We start from the raw sequence: 19,064 nt of genomic DNA, 5'->3' as shown, positions 1-19,064 counted from the left end.
TAATCAACTGGTGCCAGAAAGTTCAACAGATTGGTAAATTACTTCTATTAAACAATCTTAATCCTTATAATACTTTTTAGGGGCTGTATACTCAGGGGTGTGGAAACTTAATTAAAAAAAAAACTACTTGTCCACGGGACTAAAACGGAGCAAAATCTACTTGTCCCTCATGACAATCAATTTGTCCGGACCAAGTTTTGCTTTTACATTCTCATTTTTACCTCCTCGCCCTATAATAGCCATAACTATTATCGGCAAGGTAATTGCCAATACCGATAACGTCCAAAATCGTGAATATCAGCTAAACCGATAATCGGTCGATCCCTAGTTAAATGACTCTTATTGACTTTTTTTCCATCCCATAGGGGGCTATAACACTGCACACACTGATCTTTTTTACACTGTTCACTGCAAAGCCTTAGCTTTGCATTGATCAGTGCTATAGGCGGTCGATTGCTGAAGCTTGTATCTCGGGCTTGGAGCAATCAATCGCCGATCAGCCCGACTAAGCTGCCGGCAAGCTTTCACTTTCATTTTTAGAAGCGGCAATCGACTTTGATGGTTAATAGCATGCGGCACAACGATCGGTGCTGCACTCTATTGGCTCAGGGTCCTGGCTATCATTAGCCTCTGGGACTGACCCAGTATAAGGCGGGACCGGGCGTTGTGGTTACAGGTCTGTGAGAGCCAGAAATCTTGCTTGTTTGTAGGTGACCAAATACTTATTTCCCCCCCATAATTTGCAATTATATTCTTTAAAAATCAGACAGTGTGATTTTTATGGATTTTTTTTTCTTCTCATTATGTCTCTCATAGTTGAGGTATACCTATGATGAAAATTAAAGGCCTCTCTCCACTTTTTAAGTGGAAGAACTTGCACAATTGGTCGCTGACTAAATACTTTTTTGCCCCACTGTAGTTATCCCACGGCAGCCGGTAGTGGCCCCTTCTGTTCCAGGTGATATTGAGGAGGAAGAAGGTGTGGTTTCTATTCACTCTGATTCAGGTATTCCTTTTATCTGATATTTGGGTTTCAGTTTTGATTACTATGGGTTGTCATTGTTATATGTTCCCTATAGGGAATGACTCCCGTTCATCTGAAGATGACCTGTCGGGAAACCTCTTTTTCTGGCGGAGGATTCTGAGCAATTAAACCCGTGAGATCGACCATGGGGCTTGAGGAGACTAAGAAACACAAGTCTATTCAAGATATCATGTTCGAGGGTTTGGAAGAGAAAACGTAGAGTGTTTCCGGTGCATAGAACCATCTCTCAGTTAATAAAAAGGAATGTGAGATTCTGGACAAGAAATCTTTCATTCCTAGAGCCATTAAAAGAAAATACCCTTTCTGAGTCTGATACTAAGTGTTGGGATCACCCTCTTAAGATTGACATGTCAGTTTTAAGGTCTCCAGAAAAGGGTCTTTACCATTTGAGGACTGAGGTTCTTTAAAAGACCCTATGGACAAAAAGGCTGAGACTTTCCTTAAAAGGGCTTGGGGAAACTGCAGGGGCCACTCTTAAACCCACTGTCGCTGGTAACACTGTTGCAAGATCCCTGGTGTTGTGGGTTGACCAGTTATCTTCAGATCTCCAGAATGATGCGCCCAAAGAGCAGATTCTATCCTTGATTCCAACGATTAAAAAAAATCTGCTTTCTTGGCAGATTCATCTTCGGATGCGGTTACACTGTCCGCCAGATCAGCAGCACTCCCTCAGGGTGCATTATATGTGAGGGGCACAGGACAGGGTGCATTATATGTGAGGGGCACAGGACAGGGTGCATTATTTGTGAGGGACACAGGGCATTATAGGTGAGGGGCACGGGACAGGGTGCATTATAGGTGAGGGGCACGGGACAGGGTGCATTATAGGTGAGGGGCACGGGACAGGGTGCATTATAGGTGAGGGGCACGGGACAGGGTGCATTATAGGTGAGGGGCACGGGACAGGGTGCATTATAGGTGAGGGGCACGGGACAGGGTGCATTATAGGTGAGGGGCACGGGACAGGGTGCATTATAGGTGAGGGGCACGGGACAGGGTGCATTATAGGTGAGGGGCACGGGACAGGGTGCATTATAGGTGAGGGGCACGGGACAGGGTGCATTATAGGTGAGGGGCACGGGACAGGGTGCATTATAGGTGAGGGGCACGGGACAGGGTGCATTATAGGTGAGGGGCACGGGACAGGGTGCATTATAGGTGAGGGGCACGGGACAGGGTGCATTATAGGTGAGGGGCACAGTGTTTTGCATTTCAGAGGTATAGGCCGGCATTTATCATTGTAGGTGTAAGTGAAGCATTTTTCTACACTTTTTTTTTTTTTGTGTGCTGGTAATGTGTAGGAGCACCAAATTTATTATAAGTTAGCAGACCATTTGATAAATTTTGTGCAGGTCACATTTTCAAAAATTTCTCTCTTCACATACACCAAAAAGCTAAGTCTGGGCTGGTGTAGTTTTAGAGACTTTTCAGTGGTTTTGCGCCTTTTCACAAAAAGACGCAGTTCATAAAACCCGTCCATATCATGTTTGGCCAAAATCAGTGGATTGCAACTGAAGCGGAAAAAGGCACAAATAAACCCTGCTTGCGCCTTTTTTGCACCATTTTTAGACACAAAAAACAGTCTAAAGACAATTATACTTGTATATATATTTGCTCTTGTAGATAGGGGATAAGTGTATATTGCGCTGCATTTGTCCTTTTAAGGAGTTGTTAGCTGTGTTCAGAGCTCTTAAATTAGCTAGTGATTTTATCAAGGACTCAAATGTAAAAATCTTCAGATAATACCACTACTGTGTCTGTCATCAGTAGGCAGGGAACTACGAGAAGTCCATCCCTTATTTGTCTTTTTAGGTCCTGTCCTTTGCAGAATCCCATCTAAAAACAATCTCGGCAGTGCATATCAAGGGGGAACTCAATACCAAGGCAAACTTTCTAAGCCGCCAAATGATTCAGGGGGAATGGCGGCTAAATCCAAAAATATTTCACAAGATTACAGCCTTATGGGGAACCCCTCAAGTGGATCTGTTCGCTACCAGGCACAACAGACAGGTCAGAGACTTTATTTCCTTGAGTCTAGCAGACAGACTACCTTTGGCAGTTGATGCATTATCCCAGACTTGGGATTGGGACTTAGATTACGCTTTTTCTCCGCTGGCTCTTGTTCCCAGAGTTAGAAGGAAGATCAGGGAGGACAGAGCAACAGTTATCTTTTTTGCCATGGAGAGCCTGGTTCTTCTGTCTAAGGACTATGGGGGACCTTTATCATTAGGTGTCTATTGTAGACACAGATCTACCCCTTTAAACTGCTTGTCTAATTTACACTCTTGCTCAAAATTTACAAAAGTTGTGCACTCCTTCTCTACCTCCACACTTCACAGAGCTGTAGCATTTTCCCGTTGTACACTGCTCACATAGCTAGAAGTGCTGGAGCAGCAGTGTGTGCCAAACAAAACTGTGCACAATAGTAAAATAATAAATCTTTATAAAGTACACAATGTCTGGGTTTAAAAAATATGTAATTTTGCTGAACAATCTGTCCCTTTACCTCTATATCAGTGTTTACCAATGAGAATGCCAAGTGTTGCAAAACTTTGCATGCTGGGAGTTGCAGTTTTGCAAAAGCTGGAGGCACCCTGGTTGGTAAACTGTGTACATGTACCAGAGCTGAGTGTGATCATGTACATGTAGCAGAAATTAGTGTGCAACATGTGTATGAAGCAGAGCTGAATGTGTGATTGTGTAAGCATGACCATGCACACACTCAAGTTTGCTACATACACCTGATCACACACTCAGCTCTGCTACATAAACACAATCACACACTCAGCTCTGCTGCATACACATGATCACACATATACATAGACCTAACAGCTGTACCTCCTTCTCTCTCCCTGCACATACAGTGGTATTCTTAGGGCTTGTTCACACTGCCATCTGCATCACAATGCCCATTCTGCAATACGTTTGCAACCCGTTTAGAAATTATCAAACAGCTATAAAATAATCCCATTGATGTCAATGGTATTTCTTACAATCCTTTATCAACCGCTTGCACACGTTTGCTTCCTGTTCCGTGTTTTTTTTTTTTTTTTTGACTGGAGAAAAGACTGTGCATGCAGTATTAAGTCCATGGCAAACGGATGAACCTTTAAAGTCATCTGTTTGCCCCCGGTTTATAATATCCGTTTCTGAACTGTTATTACTTCTGAGCATGCTCGGAGGAGGTGATATCAGCAGACTCCTGCAGTGCTGAGGGACTACTACTACTCCCATCATGGAACAGACTAATTTCCATGATGGGAGTACTAGTTCCCCCCCCCAGCTGCCGGCAGCTAAGGAGGCTACATTAGTGTTTGTACTACTACCCCCATCATGGAACAGTCTGTTCCATGTTGGGGGTAATAGTACAGGGCATAAGAGATTGATCGCTTCAGGTCACACTTCTGAGACCCGATGCAATCAGCAGTTATAAAGCAGGGGAGCGGGCTGCATGCTCCACTCCTCTGCGATGTATGTACTACTGTGTAAACTTCCATTTTGAAATCCCCCGCCGGGAGCCCTGAATGGCCGTCACCAAGGAGCCATTCAGGGCTCCCGGTGGGGTTTTTAAACTTTGACCCCCAAATGTATGCTCCCATGCATATTTATAATAATTCATGGGCCCCAGTGTGTTTATAATAATTCATGGGCCCCAGTGTGTTTATAATAATTCATGGGCCCCAGTGTGTTTATAATAATTCATGGGCCCCAGTGTGTTTATAATTCATTGGCCTCAGTGTGCTTATTGGCCCTAGTGTGCTTATCCTTATTCATTGGCCTCAGTGTGCTTATTGGCCCTAGTGTGCTTATCCTTATTCACCCCTGCCCCCCCCCCCCCCCCCCAGTGTCCTTATTTCCCCTCTCGATGCTTGCTCCTCATCTTCTTGGAGCAGGGCAGCAGAGGGGATATGTCGGGAACGGGCGGCGGTGACGAATGAATGAAGCAGACATGTCCCCCATGTAGGCTTCATTCATTCATTCACTCACTCAGCGCCGCCCGACTTGTCCCCGCTGCTGCCCTGCTCCTAGTGCAATCAGCGCACCGCCGGGACATGTCTCTTCTCTGCTGCTTTTTTCCGTACCTGACGGTGATGAGCAGCAGAGAATAGACCTGTCGCGGCGGTGCGCTGATTGTGGTAGGTGTAGGGCAGCAGCGGGGACAAGTCGGGCGGCGATGAGTGGGGTGGGGCCAATGAATTATAATGTGCATGGGGGGCATAAATTTGGGGGTCAAAGTAGTAGTTTAAAAACTGCGCCGGGAGCCCTGAATGGCTCTTCGGTTCCGGACATTCAGGGCTCCTGGCTGGGGATTTCAAAATGAGTTTATACAGTAGTATATACTTTGCAGGGGAGCGGAACATGCCGCTCGCTCCCCTGCTTTATAACTTCTGATTGCATCGGGTCTCCGAAGTGAGGCCCGGGGTGATCAATACCTTATCCCCTGTACTACTACCCCCAACATGGAACGGACTCTGTTCCATGATGGGGGTAGTAGTACAAACACTAATGTAGCCTCCCCAGCCGCCTGCAGACTCCCGCAGCCAGGTAACTACTAGGGATCGACCTATTATCGGTTTGGACGTTATCGGTATCGGCAATTACCGATAATGCACCACCGCACCGCACCACCCCGGCCAGAGACCACTGCTGCCCCATTGCCTCCCCCATCCCCGGTTTTATAATTACCTGTTCCCGGGGCCTGGGCTACTTCTGGCTCCTGCGGCGTCCTGTATTACCCTTTGCGCTGCGCAATGACTAGTGACGTCCTCAACACGACATCAGTCAGTGCGCACAGTGACAGCTCAGGAGGACGCCGCCGGAGCCAGAAGTAGCGCGGACCCTGGGAACAGGTAATTATATAACCGGGAATGGGGGAGGCAATGGGGCAGCGGCTGCGGTGGTCTATGGCCGGGGCGGTGGTCGTGGTGGCTGTGATAGGACTCAGGACAGGCAAGGGGAGAGAAGTGGGTGGCGGCGGCGGTCTGTGGCACTGCAAAAGCCGCTGCAGATCATTGATTTAAAGCGCCCGGTGTCGCCGGGGGGGGCATCTTATCCCCTATACTTTGTCTAAGTACCGGAGAACCCCTTTAAAGTTTGTTTTTTAATATTTGCAGCCCGGGCACAGGAAAACAAAGTACAGCGCAGTGGGGGAGAGAAGTAGCGCTCGCGGGTGACATACAATTAGTCCCCCGATGTGGGGTGCAGTCCCCCGATGTGGGGCGCTGGGCTGATAAACCGGCGGGGGAGAAGCAGAACATGGCTCGCGGGTGACACATGATTAGTTAGGTGACAGCGCGCTGCGGCTGATAATTCATTAACCCCTTAAGGACGCAGGACGTACTCAAACGGCCCCTTTTCCGAGTCCTTAAGGACTCAGGACGTTATGGGCATGCTGGGACTTATAGTTTTGCAACAGCTGGAGGCACATTTTTTTCTATGGAAAAGTGTACCTTCAGCTGTTGTATAACTAAAACTCCCAGCTTGCACAAACAGCTAAAGTGCATGCTGGGAGTTGTAGTGGTGCATCTACTGGTTGCATAACTACAACTCCCAGCATGCCCATTGGCTGTCGGTGACTGCTGAGAGTTGTAGTTTTGCAACAGCTGAAGGCACCCTGAGTTAAGTAGCAAACCAGTGTGTCTCCAGCTGTTGCATAACTACAATCCCCAGCCAAAGTAGTATGCCTCCAGCGGTTGCATAACTACAAGACCCAGCATGCCCTTCCGCTGTCCGTACATGCTGGGGGTTGTAGCTTTTGCAACAGCTGAAGGCACACTGGTTGCAAAACACAGTTTGTAACCAAACTCGGTGTTTCACAACCAGTGTGCCTCCAGCTGTTGCAAAACTACAACTCCCAGCATGCACTGATAGACGTACATGCTGGGAGTTGTAGTTTTGCAACAGCTGGATGTTTCTCCCCCCAATGTGAATGTACAGGGTACTCTCACGTGGGCGGAGGTTTACAGTAAGTATCCGGCTGCAAGTTTGAGCTGCGGCAAATTTTCTGCCGCAGCTCAAACTGCCAGCGAGAAACTACTGTGAACCCCCGCCCGTGTGACTGTACCCTAAAAACACTACACTAACACAAAATAAAATAAAAAAAAAAGTAAAATACACTACATATACACATACCCCTACACAGCCCCTCTCCCCTCCCCAATAAAAATGAAAAACGTCTAGTACGCCACGGTTTCCAAAACGGAGCCTCCAGCTGTTGCAAAACAACTACTCCCAGTATTACCAGACAGGGATGCTGGGAGTTTTACAACAGCTGGAGGCCCCCTGTTTGGGAATCACTGGCGTAGAATACCCCTATGTCCACCCCTATGCAAGTCCCTAATTTAGGCCTCAAATGTACATGGCGCTCTTACTTTGGAGCCCTGTCGTATTTCAAGGCAACAGTTTAGGGTCACATATGGGGTATCGCCATACTCGGGAGAAATTATGTTACAAATTTTGGGGGGTATTTTCTGCTTTTACCCTTTCTAAAAATGTAAAACTTTTGGGAAACAAAGCATTTTAGGGGAACATTTTTTATTTTTGTTTTATTTACACATGCAAAAGTTGTGAAACCCCTGTGGGGTATTAAGGTTCACTTTACCCCTTGTTACGTTCCCCAAGGGGTCTAGTTTCCAAAATGGTATGCCATGTGTTTTTTTTTTTTTTTTTTTTATTTTATTTTTTTTTTTTTTGCTGTCCTGGCACTATAGGGGCTTCCTAAATGCGGCATGCCCCCAGAGCAAAATTTCCTTCAGAAAAGCCAAATGTGACTCCTTCTCTTCTGAGACCTGTAGTGCACCAGCAGAGCACTTTTCACCCCCATATGGGGTGTTTTCTGAATCGGGAGAAATTGGACTTCAAATTTTGGGGGGTATTTTCTGCTATTACCCTTTTTAAAAATGTAAAACGTTTGGGAAACAAAGCATTTTAGGGGAACATTTTTTATTTTTGTTTTATTTACATCTGCAAAAGTCGTGAATCACCTGTGGGGTATTAAGGTTCACTTTACCAGTTATGTTCCCCGAGGGGTCTAGTTTCCAAAATGGTATGCCATGTGGGTTTTTTAAAAACATTTTTTAATTACTTTTCTGGCACCATAGGGGCTTCCTAAAGGTGACATGCCCCCCAAAAACCATTTGTCGCTCCTTCCCTTCTGAGCCCTCTACTGCGCCCGCCGAACAATTAACATAGACATATGAGGTATGTGCTTACTCGAGAAAAATTGGGTTTCAAATACAAGTAAAAATGTTCTCCTTTTTACCCCTTACAAAAATTGGGTCTACAAGAACATGCGAGTGTAAAAAATGAAGATTGTGAATTTTCTCCTTCACTTTGCTGCTATTCCTGTGAAACAACTAAAGGGTTAAAACACTGACTAAATGTCATTTTGAATACTTTGGGGGTGCAGTTTTTATAATGGGGTCTTTTATGGGGTATTTCTAATATGAAGACCCTTCAAATCCACTTCAAACCTGAACTGGTTCCTGAAAAAAAGCGAGTTTCTAAATGTTGTGAAAAATTGGAAAATTGCTGCTGAACTTTGAAGCCCTCTGGTGTCTTCCAAAAGTAAAAACTTGTCAATTTTATGATGCAAACATAAAGTAGACATATTGTATATGTAAATAAAAAAAAATGTATTTTGAATATTCATTTTCCTTACAAGCAGAGAGCTTCAAAGTTAGAAAAATGCAAAATTTTAAAATTTTTCATCAAATTTGGGGATTTTTCACCAAGAAAGGATGCAAGTTACCACAAAATGTTACCACTAAGTTAAAGTCTAAGTCAGAATGATAACTAAAAGCATTCCAGAGTTATTAATGTTTAAAGTGACAGTGGTCAGAATTGCAAAAAATGGCCGAGTCCTTAAGGTGAAAAAGGGCTCAGTCCTTAATTGGTTAATTCAAGTGGGGGAGGGGTGCAACCGGTATTGCTGTATGGGCCAAAATTCATATCGTGCAGGAAAAAAAATTCGGTATTCGGTATGAACCGGTATACCGCCCAGCCCTACTCCATATGACGGCTTGGCTCTTGAAAGGATAATTTTGAGGTCCAAGGGACTTTCAGAAGCAGTCATATCTACCTTACAATACAGTAGAAAACCAGTGACTACAAAGATTTATTTTAGAATTTGGAAGAAATTTTTGTCCTTTTCGGATTCTGTCAAGTTAGATTTAGATAAGCCAAATGTTGCCTTTATTCTAGATTTCTTTATTTTTTTTACATAAGTCTCGAGAGGGTTAAAAGCTACCACCCTTAAAGGGGTACTCCGCCCCTAGACATCTTATCCCCTATCCAAAGGATAGGGGATAAGATGTCAGATCGCCGGGGTCCTGCTGCTGGGGACCCCGGGGATCGCTGCTGCAGCACCCCGCTATCATTACTGCGCAGAGTGAGATGGCTCTGCACGTAATGACGGGCAATAGAGGGGCCGGAGCATCGCTACATCACGGCTCCGCCCCTCGTGACGTCACGGCCCGCCCCCCATCAATACAAGTCTATGGGAAGAGGTGGCGTGGCGGTCGTCACGCCCCCTGCCATAGACTTGCATTAAGGGGACGGGCCGTGATGTCATGAGGGGCGGAGCCATGTTGTCACGCTGCTCTGGCCCCTGTATCGCCAGTCATTACACACCGAGCGAACTCTCTCTGCGTAGTAATGATAGCGGGGTGCTGCAGCAGCGATCCCCGGGTTCCCCAGCAGCGGGACCGCGGTGATCTAACATCTTATCCCCTATCCTTTGGATAGGGGATAAGATGCCAGGGGCGGAGTACCCCTTTAACCCCTTAAGGACCAAGCCCATTTTCAGCTTAAGGACCAGAGCGTTTTTTGCACATCTGACCACTGTTACTTTAAACATTAACTCTGGGATGCTTTTACTTATGAATTTGATTCAGAGAATGTTTTTTCGTGACATATTCTACTTTAACATAGCAGTAAAATTTCGACAATACTTGCATAATTTCTTGGTGAAAAATTCAAAAATTTCATAAATTAGAAAATTTAGCAATTTTCGAACTTTGAAACTCTGCTTGTAAGGAACACAGACATACCAAATAAATTATATATTGATTCCCATATACAATATGTCTACTTTATATTTGCATCATAAAGTTGACATGTTTTTACTTTTGGAAGACCTCAGAGGGCTTCAAATTTCAGCAGCAATTTTCTATTTTCTTCACAAAAGTTTCTAAATCTGAATTTTTCAGGGACCAGTTCAGGTTTGAAGTGGATTTGAAGGGCCTTCTTGTTAGAAATGACACACAAATGACCCCATTATAAAAACTGCACCCCTCAACGTATTCAAAATGACATTCAGTAAGTGTGTTAACCCTTTAGGTGTTTCACAGGAATAGTAGGAAAGTGAAGGAGAAAATTTAAAATCTGCATTTTTTACACTCGCATGTTCTTGGAGACCCAGTTTTTGTATTTTTATAAGGGGTAAAATTAGAGAAATACCCCCCCCCCCCCAAAAAATTTGTAACCCAATTTCTCTCGAGTAAGGAAATACCTCATGTGTATGTCAAGTGTTCGGCTGACGCAGTAGAGGGCTCAGAAGGGAAGGAGCGACAATGGGATTTTGGAGCGTGAATTTTTCTGAAATGGTTTTTGGGGGGCATGTCGTATTTAGGAAGCCCCTATGGTGCCAGAACAGCAAAAAAAAATCCACATGGCATACTATTATGGAAACTACACCCCTCAGGGAAGGTAACAAGGGGTACAGGGAGCCTTAACACCCCACAGGTTTTTGACGACTTTTCGTTAGTCGGATGTGTAAATGATTATTTTTTTTTTCACTAAAATGCTGGTTTTCCCCCAAATTTTACATTTTTCCAAGGAGTAATAGGAGAAAAAGCCCCCCAAAATTTGTTAGGCAATTTATCCTGAGCACGAAAATACCCCATATGTGGCCCTAAACTGTTGCCTTGAAATACGACAGGGCTCTGAAGTGAGAGAGCGCCATGCGCATTTGAGGACTAAATAAGGGATTTGCATATGGACGGAACCGGATGCAAGAATGACACTTGCCTCCGATACCAAAAATACCCTATGGCAGTGTTTCCCAAACAGGGTGCCTCCAGCTGTTGCAAAACTTCCAGCATGCCTGGAAAGTCAATCGCTGTCCGGCAATACTGGGAGTTGTCTTGCAACAGCTGGAGGCTCCGTTTTGAAAACAGTGTCATATGAGAATTTTTTTTATTTGGGGGGAGGGGTATGTGTATGTAGCGTTTTTACTTTTTTATTTTGTGTAATGTAGTATAGTGTGGTGTTTTAGGGTACATTCACATGGCCGGGGTCTACAGCGAGCTTCCCCCTGGGAGTTTGAGCTGCGGCGGAAAACTTGCTGCATCTCAAACTTGTAGCAAGAAGCTCGCTGTAGACCCCGGCCGTGTGAATGTACCCTGTACATTCACATGGGGGGGAGGGGCGCAGACCTCCAGCTGTTGCAAAACTACCACTATCAGCATGCCCTCTGGCTGTCCGTGCATGCTGGGGTTTGAAGTTATGCAACAGCTGGAGGCACACTGGTTGCAAAACGTAGAGTTTGTTACTTAACTCAAAACTACAACTCCTTGCATGTACGGTCTATCAGTGCATGCTGGGAGTTGTAGTTTGCAACAGCTGGAGGCACACTGGTTGCGAAACACTGTGTTACGTAACAAACTTCACAACCAGTGTGCCTTCAGCCGTTGCAAAAACTGCAACTCTCAGCATGCAGTGAAAACTGAGGGCATGCTGGGACTTGTAGTTATGCAACAGCTGGAGGCATACTACTAACACTCCCAGCATGCCCTTTGGCTGTCCGTGCATGCTGGGGGTTGTAGTTATGCAACAGCTGGAGGCACACTGGTTGCAAAACACTTGAGTTTGTTACTTAGTGTTTCCCAAAAAGGGTGCCTCCAGCTGTTGAAAAACTACAACTCCCTGCATGCCCAGACCGCCGAAAGACATGTTGGGAGTTAGTTTTGCAATATCTGGAGGGTCACAGTTTGGTGACCACTGTGCAGTGGTGTCCAAGCTGTAGCCCTCCAGATGTTGCAAAACTTCAACTCCAAGCATGCCCAGACTGTCCAGGCATGCTTGGAGTTGTAGTTCTGCAACATCTGAAGGGCCACATGTTACAGAACTACAACTCCCAGCATGCCTGGGCATGCTGGGAGTTGTAGTTTTGCAACATCTGTAAGAGCACAGTTTGGACACCTCTGCACAGTGGTCTCCGAACTGCGGGCCTCCAGATCTTGCAAAACTACAACTCCCAGCATGGCCAGAAAGCCTTTGGCTGTCTGGGCTTGCTGGGAGTTGTAGTTTGGCAACTCCTGGAACGCAGCAGTGAAGATCACTTACCGCTGATCTTCACTGCTGCGTCCACCGCTGCCTCCGCCGGTCCCGCACTGTCGGTCCGGATACCGCCTCGGGTCCTGACACGAACGCTGGTCCCGGGACCCTTCGCCATCTCCCCCGTCCCCCTGAGCCTTTGTCTTCTATACCCCTGAAGGTTTTAAACTGCCTTAATAATGTCACATCAGCCAGGAGAGTAGGGGAGTTAGCGGCCCTATCTACTAGAGAACCCTATACTCAAATCTTAGATGATAGAATTATGTTAAGACCTGATCCTGCTTTTCTCCCCAAAGTTGTCTCAGAATTCCATTTATCAGTGGCCCTTCCTTCCTTCTGTGCGAATCCATCTTCAGAAGGAGAAAACTGTTCCATGTGCTTGATGTCCGCAGATGTGTTAGAATATTTAGAAAGGACTAAAGATTTTAGAAAATCAGATTTATTCAGTTTGCAGGTCCCAATAGGGGAAATAGTATTAGAGCAGATACTATTGCTAGATGGGTTAGGCAGGCCGTTGTTGCAGCTTATTCCTCTGCAGGTCTGTCTCCACCTCCTAACCTTAGAGTCCACTCTAATAGAGCTGTCGCCTCATCACGGGCAGAGAAGAGGTGCCTCTCTTGCTCAGATCTGTAGGGCGGCTACAGAAAATTATGCAATATTGATGAGAAGCAAAGTGATCGTTTAGATTCAGCACTAAGACCCCACCAATCTAAACTTAATGTGCCAATGTGGTAGGTTTGACCAACTCAACTTTCACCAATTTATGGGTGTGTCCAATTTAGTAGGCTGAGAGGGAGCACTGGGCCATGATGTGCTTTCAACATTCAGCAGTGCTTCTCTGGACACTGAAGGAAGCTTTTTATTTTCATTTTTTATTTAGATATTTAAAAACCCACTTATTCGTAAAGGGGTATTTCAGCGGTTGACATAACTTAATCTACCTTGGTTCCCTGCACCTCCCATTAGGCTCCTTTTTGATCTTGCTTCGGAGACGAGAGCTTGGTGCAGGACCTGCCCACTCAGCCAATCACTGGCTAAGACAGGGCATTGCTACAGCCAGTGATAAGTTGAGCAGCCGGTCCTGCTCTAAGCTCTCGTCTCTGCAATAGAATGAAGACAGTAGGGGTAATTAACCCCTTAAGGACTCAGCCCATTTGGGCCTTAAAGGGGTAGTCCAGTGGTGAAAAACGTATCCCCTATCCTAAGGATAGGGGATAAGTTTGAGATTGCGGGGGTCCGACCGCTGGGGCCCCCTACGATCTCTCTGTACGGGGGCCAGGCTCTCTGGCCAGATAGCGGGTGTCGTCCTCCGCACAAAGTGGCGGCCGACACGCCCCCTCAATACATCTCTATGGCAGAGCTCGAGATTGCTGAAGGCAGCGCTTCGGCTCTGCCATAGAGTTGTATTGAGGGGGCGTGTCGGCCGCCGCTTCGTGCGGAGGTCGACACGCCCCCTTCCCGCGGGCTGTCGGGGCTCTGTACAGGAGATTGCAGGGGGCCCCAGCGGTCGGACCCCCTGCGATCTCAAACTTATCCCCTATCCTTAGGATAGGGGATAAGTCTTTCACCACTGGACTACCCCTTTAAGGACTCAGACAGTTTTATTTTTAAGTTTTTCGTTTTTTCCTCCTAGTCTTCAAAAAATCATAACTCTTTTATATTTTCTTCCACAGACTAGTATGAGGGCTTGTTTTTTGTGCGACCAGTTGACCGTTGTAATGCCATCACTCACTTTACCATAAAATGTATGGCGCAACCAAAAAAATACTATTTGTGTGGGGAAATTAAAAAGAAAACTGCAATTTTGCTAATTTTGAAAGGTTTCGTTTTCACACCGTAAAATTTACATGACATGTAAAATGACATGTTCTTTATTCTTTGCGTCAATACAATTAAAATGATAGCCATTATAACATACTTTTCTATTACTGTTGCGCTTAATAAAAATCGCTAACTTTACCAAATTAGTATGTTTCAAATCCCCTATTTTGAAGACCTATAACTTTTTTCTTTTTTCTGTATAAGCGGCGTTAAGGGCTCATTTTTTGCTCCGTGATCTGTACTTTTTGATACCATATTTGCTTATATAAAACTTTTTTAATCCATTTTTTTATAATTTTTTTTAATTAGTGTTATAAAAAAGCAGCAATTTTTTTTTTCTCGTTCACGCAGTTCACCGTACGGTATCATTAACATTTTATTTTAATAGTTGATATTTATGCACGCGGCGATACCAAATATGTATATCCAAATATTTTTTTAACACTTTTTGGGGGTGAAATGGGGAAATGGGACAATTACGTTTTTATTGGGGGAGGAGGTTTTTCGATTTTTTTATTTATTTATTTATTTTATTTTTTTACTTCTATTTTACACCTTTAATAGTCCCCATAGGGGACTATTTATAGCAATCGTTCGATTGCTAATATACTGTTCAGTGCTATCGGTCATCTTCTGCTCTGGTCTGCGGGAAGGCAGATCAGAGCAGAAGACGCCGGGGAGGCAGGTGACGGGACCTCCGTCTGCTGTGCTGGATGGTCGGATCGCCGCGGCAGCGCTGCGGGCGATCCGATCATCCATTTTAGTGACCGCGATGCTGCCGTGTTCTGTATTGATCACGGCATCTGAGGGGTTAATGGCGGACAACCAGGAGATCGCGGATGTCCGTCATTACCGGTGGGTCCTTGTCTGCAATCAGCTGCTGGGACTTGCCGCGCATGATCCGGGCATCGCTCCGATGCTCGCGGCTATGCTTAGGACGTAAATATACGTCCTGGTGCGTTAAGTACCAGCTCACCAGGACGTACATTTACGTCCTGCGTCGTTAAGGGGTTAAATATAGTGGGTTTTTTCCAATTTTTTTTTTTTTTTTTGTGGCACCCCAACAATGTATAATTTTATCAAGCTATTAAAGAAGTCTAGTACAGGCTATTCCATTTCCATTGTGCCCGGGCTGGAAAAAAAAAAAAAAACTTTCACTCACCTTCCTGCGTTCTGCCGGAGCGCCGCTACAGCTGATTGGTCCTTCGGTCCCGTCTTCTGACTCCTTCCGTGTACAGGTCGTCGCACAGCGCTCAGCCTATCACCCGCCGAGGTGGGACATCGCTGTGGCCGGTGATAGGCTGAGTGCTGTGAGAAGATACGAGGACCGATCAGCTGTTGTGGCGCTCCGGGGGAACGCTGGAAGGTGAGTGAAAGTTTGGTTTCATTATTATTATTTTTTTTTCCAGCCCGGGCACAACAGAGTTGGGATAGTCTGCACTAGACTACTCCTTTAACCCCTTAAGGACCAAACCCATTTAGACCTTAAGCACCAGGCCAATTTGATTTTTTGCATTTTCGTTTTTTCCTCCTCGTCTTCTAAAAATCTTAACTTTTATATTTTCCTCCACAGACTAGTATGACAGCTTGTTTTTTGCGCGACCAATTGTCCTGCGTAATCAGATCACTCATTTTACCATAAAATGTATAACGCAACCAAAAAATACTAATACGCCATGATCTGTACGTTTTATTGATACCACATTTATGTATATAAAACTTTTTTAACAAAATATGAAAAAAGCAGCAATCTTGCGTTTTTTTTTTTTTTTTTTTTTTTTTAAGGTTCACCGTACAGGATCAATAAAATTATATTTTAATAATTCGGACATTTACACACATGACGATGGAGGTGGAGGAGGCTTTACCTTGGGCAATGCCTTTCCTGCACTCATTTCCTGTATTTTGTCCCACAGGCACACAAGCAATGGCTGCAGGGACAAGACACATAGACACATTTCTTACCAATAGGGGTCCCTCTACTCTCCAGAACTTTTTTTCACCCAGAAATATACACTTATTATTTTTTATTTATTTATTTATTTTCCTCTCTGAGAAGCCCTAATCCCCACTCACCTAAGGGGGTGTGACACGTGTTTTTTTTTTTTTTTTTTTTTTTTTAATATATATATGTATATATATGTATATATATTATGTGTGTGTATATATATATATATATATATATATATAATGTAACATGTTTACCAAGTTTCATCAAAATATCTCAAACATCCCTATAGAAGTAATGCTGGAACATAAATACGTTGTTATACATAACTTGATTGCTAATGGGTATTGATGGAATACTATAGTATTACATTAATCCATCAGACCAGCACTGTATTGTTTCTGCCTACTAAGGGAGCATTTCTCTCCTTGACAGAAGCCCATGCAAGTCCAAACCATCTCCTCATTATCAATGCACACAACTTGCTTTAATCTGCCTACTTTGTTTGGCCAACAGACACAAGATAAGAGGAGAAAAGTTGGACTTAAAGGGGTTATCCAGGAAAAAACTTTTTTTTTTTTTTTATATATCCACTGGCTCCAGAAAGATAAAACAGATTTGTAAATTACTTCCATTAAAAAATCTTAATCCTTTCAGTAGTTATGAGCTTCTGAAGTTAAGGTTGTTCTTTTCTGTCTAAGTGCTCTCTGATGACACATATCTCGGGGAAACTCCCAGTTTAGAAGCCAATCCCCATAGCAAACCTCTTCTAAACTGGCCGGTTCCCGAGACAGGTGTCATCAGAGAGGACTTAGACAGAAAAGAACAACCTTAACTTCAGAAGCTCATAAGTACTGAAAGGATTAAGATTTTTTAATAGAAGTAATTTACAAATCTGTTTTATCTTTCTTGAGCCAGTTGATATATATAAAAAAAAGTTTTTTCCTGGATAACCCCTTTAACCAGACTTTTGCAGTGCAGATGCTCAGAACCATGGGCTTACAGTGGGGCAAAGTATTGTCAGCCACCAATTGTGCAAGTTTTCCCCCTTAACCCCTTAAGGACCGGAGGTTTTTCCGTTTTTGCATTTTCGTTTTTTGCTCCTTGCCTTTAAAAAAATCATAACTCTTTCAAATTTACACCTAAAAATCCATATGATGGCTTATTTTTTGCGCCACCAATTCTAGTTTGTAATGACGTCAGTCATTTTGCCCAAACATCTATGGTGAAGCGGGAAAAAAAATCATTGTGCGACAAAATTGAAAAAAAACCGCTGTTTTGTAACTTTTGGGGGCTTCCGTTTCTACGTAGTACATTTTTCGGTAAAAATGACACCTGATATGTATTCTGTAGGTCCATACGATTAAAATGATACCCTACTTATATAGGTTTGATTTTGTCGGACTTCTGGAAAAAATCATAACTACATGCAGGAAAATTAATACGTTTAAAATTGTCATCTTCTGACCCCTATAACTTTTTTATTTTTCCGTGTATGGGGCGGTATGAGGGCTCATTTTTTGCGCCGTGATCTGAAGTTTTTAACGGTACCATTTTTGCATTGATAAGACTTATTGATCACTTTTTATTCATTTTTAAATGATATAAAAAGTGACCAAAAATGCACTATTTTGGACTTTGGAATTTTTTTGCGCGCACGCCATTGACCGAGCGGTTTAATTAATGATATATTTTTATAATTCGGACATTTCCGCACGCGGTGATACCACATATGTTTATTTTTATTTACACTGTTTTTTTTTTTTTTATTGGAAAAGGGGGGTGATTCAAACTTTTAATAGGGGAGGAGTTAAATGATCTTTATTCACTTTTTTTTTTCACTTTTTTTTTGCAGTGTTATAGGTCCCATAGGGACCTATAACACTGCACACACTGATCTTCTATGTTGATCACTGGTTTCTCATAAGAAACCAGTGATCAACGATTCTGCCGCATGACTGCTCATGCCTGGATCTCAGGCACTGAGCAGTCATTCGGCGATCGGACAGCGAGGAGGCAGGAAGGAGCCCTCCCGCTGTCCTGTCAGCTGTTCGGGATGCCGCGATTAGCCGCGGCTATCCCGAACAGCCCGACTGAGCTAGCCGGGAACTTTCACTTTCACTTTTAGCCGCGCGGCTCAGCTTTGAGCGCGCGGCTAAAGGGTTAATAGCGCGCGGCGCCGCGATCGGTGCTGCGCGCTATTAGAGGCGGGTCCCGGCTTCACTATGACGCCGGGCCCGCCATGATATGACGCGGGGTTACTGTGTAACCCCGCGTTATATCAGAAGAGCAGGACCAAGGACGTACCGGTACGTCCTTGGTCCTTAAGGGGTTAAAAAGATGAGAGGCCTGTCATTTTCACCATAGGTATACCTCAACTATGAGAGACATAATGAGGAAAAAATCCATAAAATCACATTGCCTGATTTTTAAATAATTTATTTGCAAATTATGGTGGAAAATTATGTATTTGGTCACCTACAAACAAGATTTCTGGCTCTCACAGACCTGTAACAACTTCTTTGAGTCTCCTCTGCCCTCCACTTGTTACCTGTATTAATGGCACCTGTTTGAACTTATCAGTATAAAAGACACCTGTTCACAACCTCAAACAGTCACACTCCAAACTCCACTATGGCCAAGACCAAAAATGAAACGTGGCTGGGTCTTTCAGCATGACAATGATCCCAAACACGTCACCCGGGCAATGAAGGAGTGGCTTCGTAAGAAGCATTTCAAGGTCCTAGAGTGGCCTAGCCAGCCTCCAGATCTCAACCCCATAGAAAACCTTTGGAGGGAGTTGAAAGTCTGTTTTGCCCGTAGCGACAGCCCCAAAACATCACTGCTCTAGAGGAGATCTGCATGGAAGAATGGACCAAAATACCAGCAACAGTGTGTGAAAACCTTGTGAAG

General features: G+C 44.3%; 1 protein-coding gene across 8 annotated transcripts in view; it reads left to right on the top strand.

Moving 5' to 3' along the window:
• Positions 1–19,064, top strand: part of SMARCAD1 (SWI/SNF-related, matrix-associated actin-dependent regulator of chromatin, subfamily a, containing DEAD/H box 1) — a 154,129-nt gene that overhangs the window by 10,287 nt on the left and 124,778 nt on the right. For 2 of the 8 annotated variants that reach the window (XM_056567520.1, XM_056567528.1), the window contains exon 2: positions 920–1,006. The exons of 4 other annotated variants lie outside the window; for them this stretch is intronic. Coding sequence is in view for 2 of the 4 variants with exons in the window: in XM_056567503.1 (XP_056423478.1) it covers positions 2,951–3,055 (105 nt within the window). In the remaining 2 variants the exon portion in view is untranslated. Of the gene's footprint in view, positions 1–919; positions 1,007–2,935; positions 3,056–19,064 lie in introns of those variants that run through there. 2 more of the 8 variants (XM_056567503.1, XM_056567465.1) reach the window with 1 other exon arrangement.

The sequence above is a fragment of the Hyla sarda genome, chromosome 1 (assembly GCF_029499605.1).
Source record: "Hyla sarda isolate aHylSar1 chromosome 1, aHylSar1.hap1, whole genome shotgun sequence".
Taxonomy (NCBI): Eukaryota; Metazoa; Chordata; class Amphibia; order Anura; family Hylidae; genus Hyla; species Hyla sarda.
The sequence above is the reverse complement of the archived record's forward strand: the minus strand, read 5'-3'. Positions and strand labels throughout refer to the sequence as shown.